Here is a 17858-nt window from a genome sequence, read left to right as displayed (position 1 = left end):
GGCAGAGCTCAGGGCCCCGGGCTTCAGCCCTGCACAGCATGGCTTTGGCTTTCTGCCCTGCGCCCCAGCAAGTCTAATATTGGCCCTGCTTGTGGCCCCCAGACCCTTGGTGGAGAACTGCTGATCTAATATTCCATTTACTTGAGCTTAATTGCAAATTCAGCTGTCAGCAAAAAAGGTCAGCCTTATGCAGCAGATTCAAACATGGCTGTGGATGGAGGTTTGTCAGGAAGAAGGCTCCTGCTGTGTCTGAGGTTGGCATGAAGAGGCAGCAGAGGCCTGGAGGGGACAGGCCCTTCCATTCCTGGGGATGGATCTTCCACTGATGTAAACTGTCATATTTCCATTGAAGTTAGAGGAGTTATGACAATTTGCACCAGTGAAGGATCTGCCCCCTGATATTTTTGGGAGGAGGAAGTAATCTATGCTCCGCTTTCCTATACCCCCATCACACACCTGCTTCTGGAGAAGAGTTGATACCTGCCTCTTTCCTCAATCTTGTAGTATCCCATGGGAGAGGGACAAGAAAGTTACTACCATTGCCAGCCTACAGTCTGTATATCTAGTTTTCCTTAGTGTGGCTGCCACTGACCCATACTAGCAAAGACTGTTTATTTCATATGCACTTTAAATTTGTGTGTAAGCTAAGATAAACCAGTGATCTCCTCTTTAATCCCCAGGCTTCTATTTGAATTGTGTTTCTTAAGGAAATTCCAGTTCTGCTTTATCTTTTTAAAAGATCCTGTGTGGAGGGAGGTTTATATAAGAGGAATAAAAAATGTTACTGGGGACTTGAACTAGGGATTGGCCGTTGCCTTGTCCTGCTCTTGTGAGTTAAAAGGTCAGATGTCTAAACTGAAATCTGTCCTTTTGGTTTTTTATGCAGCTGGTTAAATGACAAAAATAAGCAACTAGAGGAATTCAGTTTTTTACCAAGTATGCACCACAACATTACATGACAGTCCAGGATTCCAATCTCAGCTATAATTTGTATAATTTCTTTTTTTTAAAGCCAAAACCCCCCCCCAAGTTTCCATTTAAACAGTCTTTTTTCTTTCCCTGACAGGTTGGTTCAAAGCTAATCTCCTGCCACAAGTTGGTTCTGGCTTGTGTTATCCCTTACTTCAGAGCTATGTTTCTTTCTGAAATGGCTGAGGCAAAACAGACATTGATTGAGATCAGGGACTTCGATGGAGATGCAATAGAAGATTTGGTGAAGTTTGTCTATTCCTCCCGACTTACATTGACTGTCGATAATGTCCAGCCTCTCTTATATGCAGCCTGCATTCTTCAGGTGGAGCTAGTAGCAAAAGCTTGCTGTGAATATATGAAACTACACTTTCATCCCTCAAACTGCCTGGCAGTGAGGGCCTTTGCAGAAAGTCACAACCGTATTGACTTGATGGACATGGCTGACCGATATGCTTGTGAACACTTTACTGAAGTGGTGGAATGTGAGGACTTTGTGAGTATGTCACCTCAGCACCTCCATAAACTCTTGTCTTCCAGTGATCTGAACATAGAGAATGAGAAGCAGGTTTATAGTGCTGCTATCAAGTGGCTTCTTGCTAATCCACAGCATCATACTTCATGGTTGGATGAAATACTTGCTCAGGTAGGGAAACGGTTGGGGTGTATGCATAGATTGGAGCATATTTTCCTGTACCATGCAGAGATGAAGCCATCTTTTTTGTTTACAGTAGAAAATCTATATAGTAGAAAAAAGAGCAAGAAAAACAAAGACAAACAAAAGATGCAAAGTATTTCTTTCCCTGTCAAAACTCATAATTGATTTAGTTTTGTGTTGAATAATCTTCAATTTAATATTCAGCCTTTACTAAGCAAGACATTTTCCCCTGGTACAACAGTCTGTCACAGATTTATGTTGTCTTCTGCTTAGAATAGAACCAATTCTGATCTATGCTTGGATATCAGAAAAGAAAACCACATTCTTGATCAGTTTCTGAAAGGAAAATTTTTACGGTAGTGTTTGAACTTCATGCTAATTAGAAACAACAGAAAACAGTATCTGTTCTGGAAGCGAAACCTTTAAAAATGTATAGATTGCCAAATGCATTAAGTATGTTCTCTATTTGACTATAATAAATTCGGGGGTGGGGAGTGGGAGAGGGGATGATTTCTTTGGTGGTAAGTATTTGTCCTGACACAAAGCTGAGACTTTCAGAAGTTATATTAAAACATTGTATGCTTCCTGCATTTGGAGACAAGGCTTGAAAAAACCTACCTACACATAGTCAGAAAACAGAAATCCGTTTGCCAAATTAAATGTCACCAGGGTGCCCAAATTCAAATCTGTCAACCTTCCACCGCAGTGCATTTATACTACCCCTCATCTCCACAGTCCAGCCTCTTCTGCTAGTTAGGCTAATAGTCTTGGATGTCCCCTGCTAATCTGGAACCAAAGATTTGGTCCATGTTTTGGCTAGTCTGTGTACTGCTATATTTCTAGTCCTTTCTGCTGCCTTGTCTGCTCTGTACTGCCTCTGGCGTCTCTGCCATTTAGCTCTCAACATCCTTTAACCTATACAGTGAGGCGAGATGTACACTAGAAAAGGCTTGCTAGTATTGCTAGCAAATTCTCCTAGTATAGACAAATTTATACCAGTAAAAAAGTGCCATATCTTATAGTGGTTCCCCAAATGAAGTAAGCTATGCTAGCAAAAGCACTCTTACGGTGGTATAAATGTCAACATTTAGGGCTTTTGATGGCTTAGAAGTGTTGTAAAAACACCATATCCTCCTTTTACATTGGTATATCAGCAAAGGTATAGACATGGCCTCATTCACCTGGAGAAAGAAGGAAAGTATGCAGCAGTACTTGAGGCACTACCTGATGTAACAACTATTATATTGACAGGTTTCAGAGTAGCAGCCGTGTTAGTCTGTATTCGCAAAAAGAAAAGGAGGACTTGTGGCACCTTAGAGACTAACCAATTTATTTGAGCATGAGCTTTCGTGAGCTACAGCTCACTTCATCGGATGCATACCGTGGAAACTGCAGCAGACATTATATACACACAGAGATCATGAAACAATACCTCCTCCCACCCCACTGTCCTGCTGGTAATAGCTTATCTAAAGTGATCATCAAGTTGGGCCATTTCCAGCAGGAGAGTGAGTTTGTGTGTGTGGTTTTTGGAGGGGGGTGAGGGGGTGAGAGAACCTGGATTTGTGCAGGAAATGGCCCAACTTGATTATCATGCACATTGTGAAGAGAGTTGTCACTTTGGATGGGCTATTACCAGCAGGAGAGTGAGTTTGCGGGGGGGTGGAGGGTGAGAAAACCTGGATTTGTGCTGGAAACGGCCCAACTTGATGATCACTTTAGATAAGCTATTACCAGCAGGACAGTGGGGTGGGAGGAGGTATTGTTTCATGGTCTCTGTGTATATAATGTCTGCTGCAGTTTCCACGGTATGCATCCGATGAAGTGAGCTGTAGCTCACGAAAGCTCATGCTCAAATAAATTGGTTAGTCTCTAAGGTGCCACAAGTACTCCTTTTAACTATTATATTGCAAGCAGTTAAGATGCCACTTAGCCCATTCACGCTGGAGCGAGCATGTGGATTTTTTTTTAAGCGCTGCCTAGAAGCAAACTACTTTTTTATATAAAGAATTTAATCAAGTGAGGGTACGTCTACACTTGGAGCAGCACAGAGTGGAGACGTTGCATGCCCAGCTAGCATGTGTATAAATAATAAACTGTGAGGCACAGCTTATGTGAATAGCATAGAGTGCCCTTCACACCTGAACCCTGGGGTATAAACCCTACAGGGCTCTCTACATGCCCAAGCAGAATCTCTCATATGTACACTGCTATTTTTAGCAGTGTAGTATCCTGCTGCCTCTCCCCTGCTAGGGCCTTTCTGTGCTGCTGGAGTCTTTGGGTATGTCTACATTGCAAAAAATAAAACCCTGCAGCAGCAAGTCTGAGCCTAGGTCAACTGACTCAGGCTCAGGAAGTGGGGCTAAAAATAGCACTGTAGACAGTTGAGCTCAGGCTGGAGCCTGGGATCTGAGATCCTCCTCCCTCAATGGATTTCAGAGTCCAGGCTCCATCCTGAACCGAAATGTTTATACTCCTATTTTTAGCCCTGTAGCACAAGCCCAATGAGCCCAAGTCAACTGACACAAGCTCTGAGACTTGCTGTTGCAGGTCTTTTTGCAGTGTAGACATATCCTTTCAGTGCAGCGGGGAAAGGCTCCAGCAGCTTCACCTGCTTTGCGTAACTACAGACCACGAGTGTGGACACAGCCTGCTTTTCACTGCTGCAGGTAGCTACATGTACACTGAAGCTGTAAACAAGGTCTGAAAGAAGTGTTCCTTTGTTCTCCCCAGAAAGAATAAAGTTATATATTAATGGACTTGTATTACTCCTTTCACTGAAGGGTGTGTTTTTAACTTAAAAGTTACACAATTATACTCCTGACTGGTGTATTAGTCATTGATGTTGAGCCCTGATCCAGAGTAGCTGAACTGTGTATATTTCCATCAGGTACGCCTGCCTTTGTTGCCCATTTGTTTCCTTATGGGCGTTGTGGCAAAAGAAGAGATCATCAAGCAGAATCTAAAATGTAGAGATTTACTGGATGAAGCAAGAAACTACCACCTTCACCTGAGCAGCAGGGCAGTGCCAGACTTCGAGTATTCCATCCGCACAACACCAAGGAATGAGACTGCTGGTAATTAAATGGGGATCTGATGTTCCCGTTCTGAGGAAGAGTGTAGGGGAATCTGCGTAGGGATAGGTAGTGCAGAGTAAATTGTTTATGATCTAATTAATGTTTCAAGAAGAAGTGACTAGGTGCAGTGCATAGCTTTTAGCACCAATTTAATTAAATTAGCTTAAAATACTAGTTTAACTAGATCAAATGTAAATATTCTAGGCAAGGCTTGCAGAAAGCATATTAATGTGCTAGGAACTGTACAGGAAACCAAAGATACTCAAGCCCTACAAAGTTTACTTCCTGGGGAGAAAAACATACTGCTCCTTTTGAACAGTTAATTGACCACAAAGCAATAAGTTGCCTTTTACAAAGTGCTCTGAGTTATGCAGATTAGACTGCAAATTCTGATCTAGAAATCCAATTAGATGTAATAGAAGAAATATGGCTATCTCCCCAGTCAAATAACTAAAGTGACTAAAATCCCATTATGTTTTTGGAGTCTGATTAGCAGTCTCTGCAATAATGTTGACAGTCATTTTGCATGTTAAAATGCATGATTCTTGCCAGCTGAAAGGTCAGGTAATTGCCACAAATGAAGAAGTGTAGCTGTATTTAATTGGGTATGGGTCCTGCTTTTGAGCAAGGGGTTGGACTAGATGACCTCCTGAGGTCCCTTCCAACCCTGATATTCTATGATTGAATGTGACCCAAGAGGGAGGAGAAAAAAGTGCTTGTCTTCAGTTAATTTTGTATTCTAATCCATTCTCAGTAAAAATATTGCCCATGTTTTGTTGGCTAATCATGCAGAGGCCAGTATTTACTCTTTATATCTTCTCCTTCAGGTGTACTATTTTGTGTTGGTGGTCGCGGTGGATCAGGTGACCCATTTCGCAGCATTGAATGCTACTCTATAAACAAAAACAACTGGTTCTTTGGTCCTGAAATGAACAGCAGGAGAAGACATGTGGGTGTAATCTCTGTGGGAGGTTAGTAACAACATAACCTTGTACGAACATTTTTTTTTCTTCTGCAGTAACTTAATTGTTCATACTAACAATAAGAAAAGCCTGTCCCATATCATAGCTAAATTACTTGACGTGTTTGTTTACTAAAGAGCTATTTTTCAGGTCTGAAAACATTCCTGTGTTGTTAAAACACCAATCTGAGAACACATTTGTTCTAGTGAGACTACTGCTCACTGTCCACAGCCTGTGGCTCATTACTTACAGTCATGTATAGTTTCATTTTTCTTTTTTCCTCAGAGAGGAATAGTGTGAGCACATAACTGTAAGCCAGTTTTTCTGAGTTCTGAAACGGACTTCCTTTCATTTGGGCAAATCATGTAGCCCATAATTTTCCCAGACTGCCATTAATTTTGGTAACTCAACTTTTGAGTGCTCAACTTGATACTTAGAGCCAAGAAGCCACAACGGTTGAGTTGCTCTTCCCCAATATGTTACGTTCCTGCAACAGAACCAGTGGAAAACAGCTTTTCAGATGGCATACATTCCTTTGTGCCTCCAAATATTAAACTACTTTGTTTAAAAGAATTTGGTATTTTGTTTAGAGGCTGAAAAATTCAGCCAGCCTGTGGCATGTTGTTTTTAATATGAAAAGGGAAGATCTCAGATTAAGATGTTAATATGTCCTATAAAAACAGCTGTTAATGCAAATCTCTGTTTTAAAGACTGTGTATATTCTTATACTACAGATTCTTAACCTTCAAATCTTATTCTTGCAACTGAAAAGCGTGCTGCTACTTTGGAAATAGCTTGTGCCTGTATATTTCCCACTGTTTGTGGTGATCTTGTGTGTCAGGCAACACTTGGGTTTCCAACCACCCATTAAATCAAAATGCTTCTCTGTTCTTCAGGTAAAGTCTATGCAGTAGGTGGGCATGATGGAAATGAACATTTAGGCAGCATGGAAATGTTTGATCCTGTCGCTAATAAGTGGATGATGAAAGCATCAATGAACACCAAGAGGTAAATCTCCCTTAAACAAAAAAGGAGCAAGTAATTCTTTTAGAAAATAATCCAGAAGTTATTGCAGTCTAGTTTTTGATCCACCCCTTTCTGCATACCATTTTTAAAAAAAAATTCTTAGGGTTTCAACAGACCATTCTTCGGTTTTTGGTCATTCTGGGTTTACGAATGCAAGCTGGTTGCTCTTGCAGTCAGCTGCTGCCTATTTTCTTTTGCTTGGGCGGGGGTTTGAAATTGACAAAAATCTTGTTTTGAAATTATTGCCAATCTTAATCCTTCTCCAGCTACAGAAAAAGATACACTTTGCTCACTACTTGCAGGTACATTCTGTATTGTTTATGTCCTGTATAACAGTATACCAAGATTTCAGTGCAGGGTTGTGTTGTGGAGTATTCATAATGCTATTCCTGCCCCCAAAATCATTAATTTAAATGACACTTATTTGTATATTCCTACTGGACTAGTGTAACACTTTAAAGAGCAGACAGGCAAAAATAAAGTCTGCCTCAGTGTGTAATGAAATGAATCTCATATGCACATTAGAGCATTACTGGTGATGTAAAATGTATAATGTTCCTTTACATCAGCCTCCAGCTACTGTATTGTTTGTAAACTTAATAAAAAGCAGATTGGATTTTCCTAATTACTTAGTAGTTGTAACATTGGATCAAAGGAAATATTATCAGACATAGTACCCAAAAAGCAGTTTGGAAATAAACTGCATATAAAGATAAAATATTTAGTAATTTTTTTTTTTCAGATAACTTCTCCCTGCTAGTTGTGACTAGCTTCCTTTCACTTCCTCAGCATACTTTTGGTTTTCTGGGTTAACTGTGGATAAAAATAACTAAATGTTCTGGTGTAGGAATCTAATGACTAAGAGTGCATATTGCTTTTTGAGAGAGACATGCAGAAGCCACAAGCTTAATTAGATATAAAACTGCTATTTTACACTTATTTTGGTGAGAATTTTTTAAACTGCTTTAACTGAGGTTTCTGTTTTTCTTCTTACTGAATCTCTATTAAAAACCGCCACCCTTACTTTTACTTTAAACCTCCATAACTTGAAGTCTAAGGAAAATATTTTTCTAAAAAAAAATTTAAGTCTTCTATCAGAAGCTTACACTTAATGGGTAGAGTGAAGTACTGGGGCATGTCTGAGTCCTGAAACATTCGGCTACTGTGACTTAAACAGGAAAGCACAAAGCCACTTTGAAAGAACCAAGAATCTGGGTCATCAACTTGCTTCTCTGATACTGTTAGGGCTCAGATGAGCCCTTCAAGCTTTTGTGGCACTTCCTGTGAAGCACCGTAGTAAGAGGAGTGGTTATTGTACTGTGTCGTAGCCTCTGTGGTGTAACCTGAAGAAGCAGTTGCAAGGTTGCAGGACCTTCTTTTGTGGGGGAAAAATAATCTTTTTCTTCCGTCTTGAGGTACTGTCAGTTCCCTGCAGTCAGAGGGCAGGGAATGGGGGCAGTCACGAAGGAGAGGAGGGGTTGGATGGGGTAGCAGGGGGCAGTCAGGGGTGGGAGTCCCGGAGGGGCCGTCAGGGAACAGGGGGGATTGGAGGGGGCAGGAGTCCCGGGGGGGGGGGAGGAAGGGCACAGCAGTGTGGGAGGTCGGATAGGGGGCAGGGGCTGGGCCACACCTGGCTGTTTGGGGAGGCACAGCCTCCCCTAACTGTCCCTCCCTATAATTTCCAAAACCTGATGCGGCCCTCAGGCCAAAAAGTTTGCCTGCCCCTGTTTTAAATAGATCATTTAGCTTTCATAGGTAACTGTTCTACATGCAACAATGTAGCTTTCAGACTAGTCATGATTCAAAAGCCAAGAAGGAAACTTTAACTAAAGAACTAAACTTCTGGATTTGATCTACTGCATAAGAAAGAAACTGAAAAAGAGTGAGGAATAGTGCTGAAACACTCTACAGCTACACCATAGCAACAGCTAACACATGATTCATGCAGTTACATGCTAACTAACTGCTAGCACGAACTCTTCTGTTCCTAGAATCCTATTGCTTTTTTTTAAACATTTGTTTTACATTGCAGTGGATTAAATCCTAAATAGTACCTTGTTCCAACATTGGTTTTTGGATTGTGTGATTAGATTGTAGCTGAAAGGGTAGCTGCCTGCCATAAATTAAGACCAGCTAGCTTTTCAAGTTAAGACAACACTAACTTACTTGTAGCGGGACTCTGGATGAGGGCAGGGCTTTGTTCTAGGGGATCCTGAGGCAGGTTTGGCGCCTTAGGGTAGGTACACCCTCTGAAAATGAAGTAGTCTACTTTATGAAGCTGCTACTGCACCAACAGTCAACTTGCTACAGTTATTGATCAAAGAAATTTTTAAGTTCCTTCATTTCCCTTTTGGTTTGCATTACACTTTATTTCCTGTTTCAGAGTAGCAGCCATGTTAGTCTGTATTCGCAAAACGAAAAGGAGTACCTGTGGCACCTTAGAGACTAACCAATTTATTTGAGCATAAGCTTTCGTGAGCTACAGCTCACTTCATCCACAGTATGCATCCGATGAAGTGAGCTGTAGCTCACGAAAGCTTATGCTCAAATAAATGTTAGCCTCTAAGGCAACACAAGTGCTCCTTTTCTTTTTACTTTATTTCCTGTATTTTGAAACAGTTGCCAGTCAGAGAAAATTGCACTTGGTCTAACTGGCTTTGCCTAGTACCTTCAAGGATATACTCAAGTGTTGATGATATGATTTTATTAGGAGAGGAATTGCTCTAGCCTCCCTTGGTGGACCCATTTATGCCATAGGAGGGTTAGATGACAACACTTGCTTCAGTGATGTGGAGAGATATGACATTGAATCTGATCGATGGAGTGGAGTAGCGTCAATGAATACGCCCAGAGGAGGAGTTGGCTCAGTGGCCCTTGTGGTAAGTTAATGCTTCCTTCTGAGTCAGTATTGAAACAATGCCTTGGTTTGGTATGAGGAGGCACTGGTCTAATGAAGGGGAGTCTTTCAAAGAAGACTTAAAACTGAGGCACTGACCACTTATAACCTTAGAAATATTGTGCAGTTTCTGAAAAAGTTCAGGGTGTTAACATCAGTGTTCCAGCCAAATTCCAGTGTATGGATTTACATTGTCATAACATTCAAAGTACTGTAGTGATCCTGTGATCAATAGGTTGGCACTTCCAAAACAACTCTTCAATTATGGCCAAAACGTGACATATTATGTAAAAGAGAGAAGGTTATGGATATCATTTTAAACGTCAGATTTATCATAGCTGCTGTGTTAAACATACTGTGCCTGATGCACCACTGACTTCCACCTTTGTTGCGTAATGGATGGAATAGTCTACCAAATAGGATTTCTTCATTCACTCAGCTGCAGGTAGCATTTTGCACCAACATAAATGACTACGCAAGGTGCAAAGCATTGAAAAAAGCAGGTCCACTACAATTTTGTAACAGTTCCAGGCACTTCATACGTATATAAACACAAATAATTTCACTCACCGGTGAAATTTAGCCTGCAATATGGCATCTTTATTAACATTACATAACAGCTGAAGACAGGAAATAAATACTATTTCCAATTAAGACAGCAGATGGATTTAGGTAGGCAAAATGTAACATTAAATGAATGATACAATGTAACACTTGGTAGTAGTGCTAAAATGTAACTTTCTTTTTTCTACTGTTTTCAAAGTCCATGTATTATTTCAGATATTCCCTTTTTTTTTTTTAAAAAAAACAGTGCTAGCACAAATCAGTCACTGTGTTTGCCCATGGAAAAACAAATGTCTTCCAGGGGGTTGTTTACAGAAAAATTGTGGAGAGGTAAATTGTGAAATAAATTTACTTGGCTGTATTTAACTTCTTGGTCATGATTGTAGTACAAGCATTCTGCACGGTACAAATATGTGATCCTTGGGATTGACAGCCATTCCAGGATCAGTGCATATTCCTAAACAATCACTGCTCATTTAAAAAAAAAAAATCTCTGAAAAGGAACTGGGTGATGCAGTGTGATGTTGAATTTTACTACAAAAGTACTATTGACTTTTCATATGAAAGGCTAGTTCTATGCATGAAATGTCTCTGCTCGATCTTCTTTCAGAACTATGTGTATGCTGTTGGTGGCAATGATGGTGTAGCTTCTCTCTCCAGCGTAGAGAGATATAACCCCCATCTGGATAAGTGGATAGAAGTGAAAGAGATGGGTCAACGAAGAGCTGGCAATGGGGTTAGTGAACTCCATGGTTGCTTATACGTTGTAGGTAAGTAGGAGTGTTTCTTCCTAATTGATAAAGAGACACTTTGTCCTATAAAAGTGTGGATTGTGACTGAGAATGAAGCTGTTTCAACATAAAAAATGCTGTTATAATGTATAGAAAATTAAAAATCTAAGTACTTTATAAACTTTTAAGCGCCTTCCAGGAGAATTAAAAAAAAAAAAAATACTCATGCATCTCGGTAAACCAAAAAAATGACCTGCTCTGTCCTGATTCTGGCTCTCTCTTATCCCTTGCCTTAAGATCAGGTCAGCACAGGCTGGAATGCTATTGCTATAAAGGAGAAGATTCTTTTGGCTGCTGGCAAGATACCCGCTTTAAGGGCTGGCAGCTTTGGGGTGAAAGTCTGAATCTGTCATTCAGAGCATACTGCAATGCTTATTCCTCCCCATCCCCCACCAGTATTTATAAATAGGCAGGGGAGGGGGAAAGTGTCAGGATGGAGAACTGCGATATGAATAAGTTCCATGGGGGTTAAATTTATTCTACTACACTTAAGGTATTTGTGATTTATTTAGTTGGATCTGGGGCAGCTGGAGTCTGAGACTAGGTGGCCTTTGAACATTAAACAAATCTAAAAATTAACCCCTACTTAATTTTTTCAGTTCAGACACAGTGTTTGCTCTGAGCCCCTTGACAATTCATTAAAGCTAGTCAATGCTTCCCAGTGGTAGAGATGAGTGGTGCAATTAGCTGTGCATTTCACAATATACCATGGACAGTTACAGAACATGTGCTCACTTGGTTTTTTTGAAATTTAAAAGTGAAGCTTTCATGTAAAACACCAGTGTGATCTTAATTAATACCAGATTCATTGCACAGTGATTTTTACCCCTACTGTTTAGAAAATATAGAAGTACATCATAGTATAATTTCCCCTTTAAAAATAGACCCTGAGACATGTACATGTATCTCACACCTTTTCATTTGTTCACTGTGTGCCTGAGTTCAATAGTTTCTTTAGATTTATAGACTTTTAAAAACTTTTGTTTACTGCTTCACATTGAGTTCTGTTTTCGAAACTAAACTATACCTTATTTGTTTGTTTAATTGTGCATACATACCATAGAATTGCAATATGAATCACAAGATCACCAACTAAATGAAATTTTACATAATCTTAACTGGCCCGAGTTTTAATCTAACTTTGTCAGTGAGATTTTAAAAAATGACCTTGCTAACAGATTCTTAATATCGCCTTCTCTTTAAAACACAGAATCCCTTTCCCCCAACCCCCACTTCTTTTTTTGAAAGCCATACCTTTGTAGTGTTTACTATTTAGAAGCGAGGTAGGAAGTGGTAGAAAAGGGTATGTGGTGTAGTTTTAGAGTTGAAGTGGCACTTACAGAAGCAATACAACTGTGGAAGAAACACAGCAGAGTAGTTCAGCACTGATGTTCAGAGCTGCATATGGGGTACAACTTCATGAGTGCTTTTAGTTAGTTGACAGTATGCTTGGATCTAAAGCAGATTGCAGCACTTACTGACATTTATTTTCTGGCATGTTATGAAATGTTGACTAGCTTGAGTAGTCTGCAAAAGAGAGACAGCCAGAACATTCCTTAAGTAGAAAGGACACGCATGACTACAAGCCTGTATGCATGTAAATCTACAGTTGAAGAAACCAAAATGTCCAGAAGGTTCAGTAAGTCTTTATGGTATGGATTAACCAAAATAACATGGTGAAAGTTGTAGTGCATAGAGATGAGTCTCTGGCCTTAATGAATCCTTTAAGAGAATCTCTGGGTAATTACAGCAGGTCCTGTTGGGAGTCCCTTATAGTTTAGTTTCATTGCATATTGATATTTAACTCCTGATGATTTCCATTTGGTTATTAAGTACTTACATGCACTCTTTTCTTCCTTTGTCTCTAGAAAAGCCAATGTACTTGTTCACTGCTTGCTCATTTTCATTGTACATATTGGTATCCTTTATAGAATAGGAAATATTCTCATCAAGAGTAAGTTTAGCCCCATTTTATTCTGAGAATTACTATATGCATGTGCTGAGGAAACAAGCACAAGGACTCTCAACAATCTTTGGGGAGAAGAGTTAAAAACAAACAGCAAGAGGTGGTCTTATGATCACCTTGCCACAGTGGCCAAAGTTTTCAAATGTAAGGGCCTAAAATTAAAGCACCACAAGCAGTCTGTCTATTCAGAGGTGGTGAGCACCTTCCACTTCCTTTAACTTTTACACCTCTGAAAACTTAAGGCACACACTGCTACCTAAATATTGATTTTAGGTACTTAACTTCAGGCACCCATGTTTGAAAAATGTGGCCATTGTACAGCCAACCAGTTGAATATTATGCAGTCTGAATACTGGACTCCAGCATTACTAAAATCTCCCTCCTAACAAACAGTAATGTAATGTCTTTCTTTGTAGGTGGCTTTGATGACAACTCTCCATTGAGCTCTGTTGAAAGGTTTGATCCTCGCAGTAACAAATGGGAGTATGTAGCAGAACTTACAACCCCCAGGGGTGGAGTTGGCATAGCAACACTAATGGGTAAAATTTTTGCAGTTGGTGGTCATAATGGCAATGCATACCTGAACACAGTGGAAGCCTTTGATCCAGAGATGAACAGGTAATTCTGAGTTAGATGAAGACAGGTGATGATGGCTTCATGTATACAGTGTAGAATCACTGTGGCCCTTAAACTAGGAAAGTTATTTGAATAATTTTTCTCCTTTATCTCAGTATGCTTCTCCAGATAGTGGGTAGCAAGAAATAACGCAGGTTTTTAATATCTTGTAAAATAAGCTATCATGACTGAGCACGTGATTGTCCTCAACAGGTAACTGAGCAATTTTACTCAGTGACAGCTGAGGGATATTTAATGCAAATCCTAGACTTGTCGAATTACCTGAAAGTGTATTTTTAAAAGTGCTGTCTTGTATGGACTAAGTGCATACATCCCACAACAAATACTCAATCTAGTTGCATTAATGGATATAAAGAATTCAGTTTTCTCTAGGAACATAGTTCAGATCTAGATTGAGGTTCTAATTATAATGTATTTAGTGATTTCACATTAGTCTCTACTAGAAAGGAGACTGATCTCAAATACCACAAATTGGCACTTTAGGCCCAGCCTTCAGTCTCTCCCATGGTGTTAGCAGTTGTGGCTTAAGCCATATGTCATTGAAAAGGTAACTCTTGTGCAGCCTTTCATTAGTCTCTGATTTGACCTATGACCTTAGTGATCATGTTAGACAAAACTATTACTTCAAAAAAGTTTGACATGGTTTTATGAAAATTTGTGGCCATGGATGGCTCCGATCTTCATGGAGGCTGCTGTCTTCCATATAAAGAATCCCATCTGTTTATCACCTTGAATAAGTAGAAAGGGCACTAAACTGCTCTTGTTTTTTGGGGGTAAAATTAATATGTATTTAAGAATAAATACTTAATTTTTCTTGATATGCAGATGAATACACTTATTAATGTGCTCCCTCTATACCTTTGGCTTTTTCTCACTTACAAGTTCATACCTCCCATCTCCTCACTGAGGCATAGGAAGCTTCTCTCGTCAGAGTATGATAAATAAGATTAGTGTAAGGCAAAATTGGATTAATCCAATGAATTTATTAGCCTAGTTTCATTACTTTTCCATGCCTGAGAGACGTTATTTTCAATAAGGAGCTAGCTGGTAAGGAAATTACACCTAACTCTCTCTGGCCTCAAAATGTAGTTGGGTGCAGAAAAGAGGAAAATAATTTATAAGTACAACATTTCAAGAGTAAGGTGGATGCAGTTCTTCAAAGTTATGAGTAAATGTAGATTTGTTTTAAATTAAGTGGTAAAACATTCAAACTAATGCTTTCCCCTTAAATTAATACAATGGAGGCCTCATTTCTCCTAGAGAGAATGTACCAACTTTAATTAAGATATTGGGGGTAGAGAACTTTTCAAGGGAAAAAAACTAACACCTCCCCTTGTCTTTCTTGCTTCACCATTTTCTCTAGGTGGGAGCTTGTTGGATCTGTTTCTCACTGCAGAGCTGGAGCAGGTGTAGCTGTGTGCTCTTGTCTTAGTAGTCAGATCCGTGATGTTGGTCAGGGATCCAACAATGTGGTTGATTGTATGTGAACTCAGATTCAAGCCCCGAGCAACTCTCCAGAATTTCAGAAGATCCTGATAAGACTCCAGGATGGAGGCACATGACGACAACAGCGTTGCTCTGGGGTTTTTAATTATTATCCTACATGGTAGATAAATACTGAATGACTCTTATGTGTGGTAACTATGAAAAGCTGAGTCCTAATTTTCAAGTTTTCTGACGTTTATCTGATTCAGAAAAGTCTGGGTAAACATAAAATAAGGACCCTGCTTTTTATTTGAAAGCAGATAGCCCTTTATAACTTTCTGAAGGTACAAAATATTTGAGGGGCATTAATCTGGAGCATTTATAATTACATAAAATATACATAGGCTGTGGTTAAAGAGTTGCACTTTGAATTGTTGAGCCTTAAAACTACTTCCCTCCCGCCCACTCTCCCAAAAAACAAGAAAACTTTGATTCTAGGATACACACTGGAGTGTGTTTTTAATATGTACATTCTGATAAATACAAGAGCCTTTAAAAAAAAAAAGGCCTAGTTCTGTAGCACTTTAGACAGGAATAAAGCATCTTAACCCTTTGGAGGTTATTTTTCCTATTGTATACCTGAGGTTCAAGATATAGAGGTTCATTACCTGACTGTCAAGGGGCTGAGAAGCAGGCACTGAGCATCTCTAAAAATCAAATTAGTTGCTCTTGTTACAAAGCTGAGAATAAAATCCAGAGTTCTGGCCTGTTTATGTGGGATTTAGCCACTGGAACATGTCTCCTCTCTCATGCCTCCAGTTAACCCTATATTAAGAACCACCTTAAGAGTGAAAGCATGCGTGAGGCTTCCTGTATAACTGTCTTATTTTAATAGAAGTGATTTGTCTAGATAGGCACCGTTTACTGGTCCTTTCTTACAAATTACTGTATTCCTGAAAACAGGAATGCACAATGGGGAAGAAATCCCTTTTTCTATATGTTATTTTCAGCTGCTTACATGTTCAGTTTTAGTAATCCAGTGATACGGTGTGAGGTTAGCATCACTTTCAGGAAGAGTTCAGATGTGATGGTTTCAGACACAAACAGGCTTACTTATCTTGCGGATATTCTAGTCTGAGCCCCAGAATGAAACAAAACTTCAAATGAAGAATTGCATCTGTTGGAGACTAAAGTCTCTTTAAACAAAAGGAAGTTAGTAGCAACACAAGTGATACATCAAAGGATTAACAGTCTTTTCTAGTTGCAGTTTGTCTGTCAGATGCAGTGATAAATTCTAATTCAAAAATAGACCTAAACTGTGCTGTCATTAGACTGTTTCCCCACTGAAATACCAGGAACCTATATTTAAGCCATTAATCAGCTGTATTTAGTGTATAATTGTATATAAATATTTATTTAAAATTTGTTTAACTTTAAATGTGTTTGAGAACCTCTTTCAGGCTTTTCAAGATTACCACCTCAACCATTATTTATAACATGGTTCCTGCTGGTAAAACTGAGATGTTCATAGGAATTTTTTACATCTTGTGGAGGTGCTTGCCTTTGTCTCAGTAGCATGAAGTGGTACCCTCCTATTCAAACTGTCATCATTTTGTTGACTGATTTGCAGTTAAGGTTTAAGCAACTGCCTTTTGGGTAAGTCTGACCTTTTGATTTAACTTGACAGGACAGAATTGTTAAAACTTGAATTGCCTCAGTCTTAATGTTTAACAATTTTAAAGAGTGTTCTTCCGTTGGGAGTTAATCTAGCTTCATTTTGGTGTGTAGCTTTATGTATTGGAATTATATTTTTGATTATCCAGTGCTGACCATATAGTGGCCACCTCAGACATTAATCACTTATTTCCTCTTGGTTGATACTCTACATCAAATTAAAATACTGATGAGGGAGGTATATGGATACTCATAGAATTTCTTAGGGCACCATAACCTCAGTTGACTTGGCAGAAAACCAAACCAATGGTGAAGGGAAGAAATGGCAACACTGCATTGTACAAAGACTTTTAATATATGTGTGGAGAGCCTAAAATTCAAGAGCAGCTTGAGCAAAAGATTTTCACAGTCCTGAATTTTCTTGACAAGTTCAACAGTTAACTTAGGATAACTGTACAGTGTTAGGTATTGAAACACTTGTAGAGACTATGACAACAGGGTGGGGTTGGAGCAAAGTATGAGAATGAAAATCCTATATTTCTTAAAGAAATATTTATGTGGGTTATTTTGTATATTCCATGCCATACTAGGGAAGCTGTAGCTTTATCAGCAGTCCCAAAGTACTGCTTTAGTATTGCACTAACATGTTTTAAAACTGTTTTGTATTTCAAATTGATTGTAGTCTGGATATTTAGTGGACAAAATGCAGAATGGACTGGTGTAATTATACTGAAATATATGGAGGTTGCAATAAAATATATTTGTACTTCAAGCTATTACTCTATTTAATTCCTAGCATAACTGGAACTCCCCCTAGGGATAGATATTAACAGCTACACATATTTATCGAGTTGTTTAGAGCCCTTTTTCCTCCTTCTCAAGCCTGCATCTTTGGGGCCACACCCTTTCTGGCTAAGGCGAGCTAAATGGAGTGCAGCCTGCACCACCCCTAAACAGTTAGGTATCTGTACAACATGAAGTAGTGTTCTCTGCACCCCAGGTGACATCACAGCATGGGAGGCCTGGAGAGGAAGGGTGGCTTTACAGGTCACAGGTGTCAGTGACAGCCCTGTGGGCCTGTCCACATTACAGCAGCCTTGTGTATGGACTGCAGCACTTCCACTGTGGCGTACAAACCCTAGCATGCAGGATAAGTGGAACCTCAGAAGGTAGCTTTATAGCTGTCATCTGCTGTGCTTGCCTTGCCCTACGCC

The 17858-nt window shown here is 39.5% G+C and overlaps 1 protein-coding gene across 3 annotated transcripts in view; it reads left to right on the top strand.

Moving 5' to 3' along the window:
• Positions 1-17538, top strand: part of KLHL8 (kelch like family member 8) — a 40981-nt gene extending 23443 nt beyond the window's left edge. For 2 of the 3 annotated variants that reach the window (XM_077815004.1, XM_077815002.1), the window contains exons 3-10: positions 1067-1615; positions 4518-4704; positions 5532-5675; positions 6563-6674; positions 9403-9571; positions 10763-10922; positions 13326-13527; positions 14909-17538. In XM_077815004.1, coding sequence (XP_077671130.1) covers positions 1067-1615; positions 4518-4704; positions 5532-5675; positions 6563-6674; positions 9403-9571; positions 10763-10922; positions 13326-13527; positions 14909-15032 — 1647 coding nt within the window. In that variant the 3' untranslated portion in view covers positions 15033-17538. The remainder of the gene's footprint in view (positions 1-1066; positions 1616-4517; positions 4705-5531; positions 5676-6562; positions 6675-9402; positions 9572-10762; positions 10923-13325; positions 13528-14908) is intronic. The other variant, XM_077815005.1, reaches the window with a different exon arrangement.
• Positions 17539-17858: the final 320 nt, after the last annotated feature.

The sequence above is a fragment of the Eretmochelys imbricata genome, chromosome 4 (genome assembly GCF_965152235.1).
Source record: "Eretmochelys imbricata isolate rEreImb1 chromosome 4, rEreImb1.hap1, whole genome shotgun sequence".
NCBI lineage: Eukaryota > Metazoa > Chordata > Testudines > Cheloniidae > Eretmochelys > Eretmochelys imbricata.
Note: the sequence above shows the minus strand (reverse complement) of the source record. Positions and strands in the feature narration are given on the sequence as shown.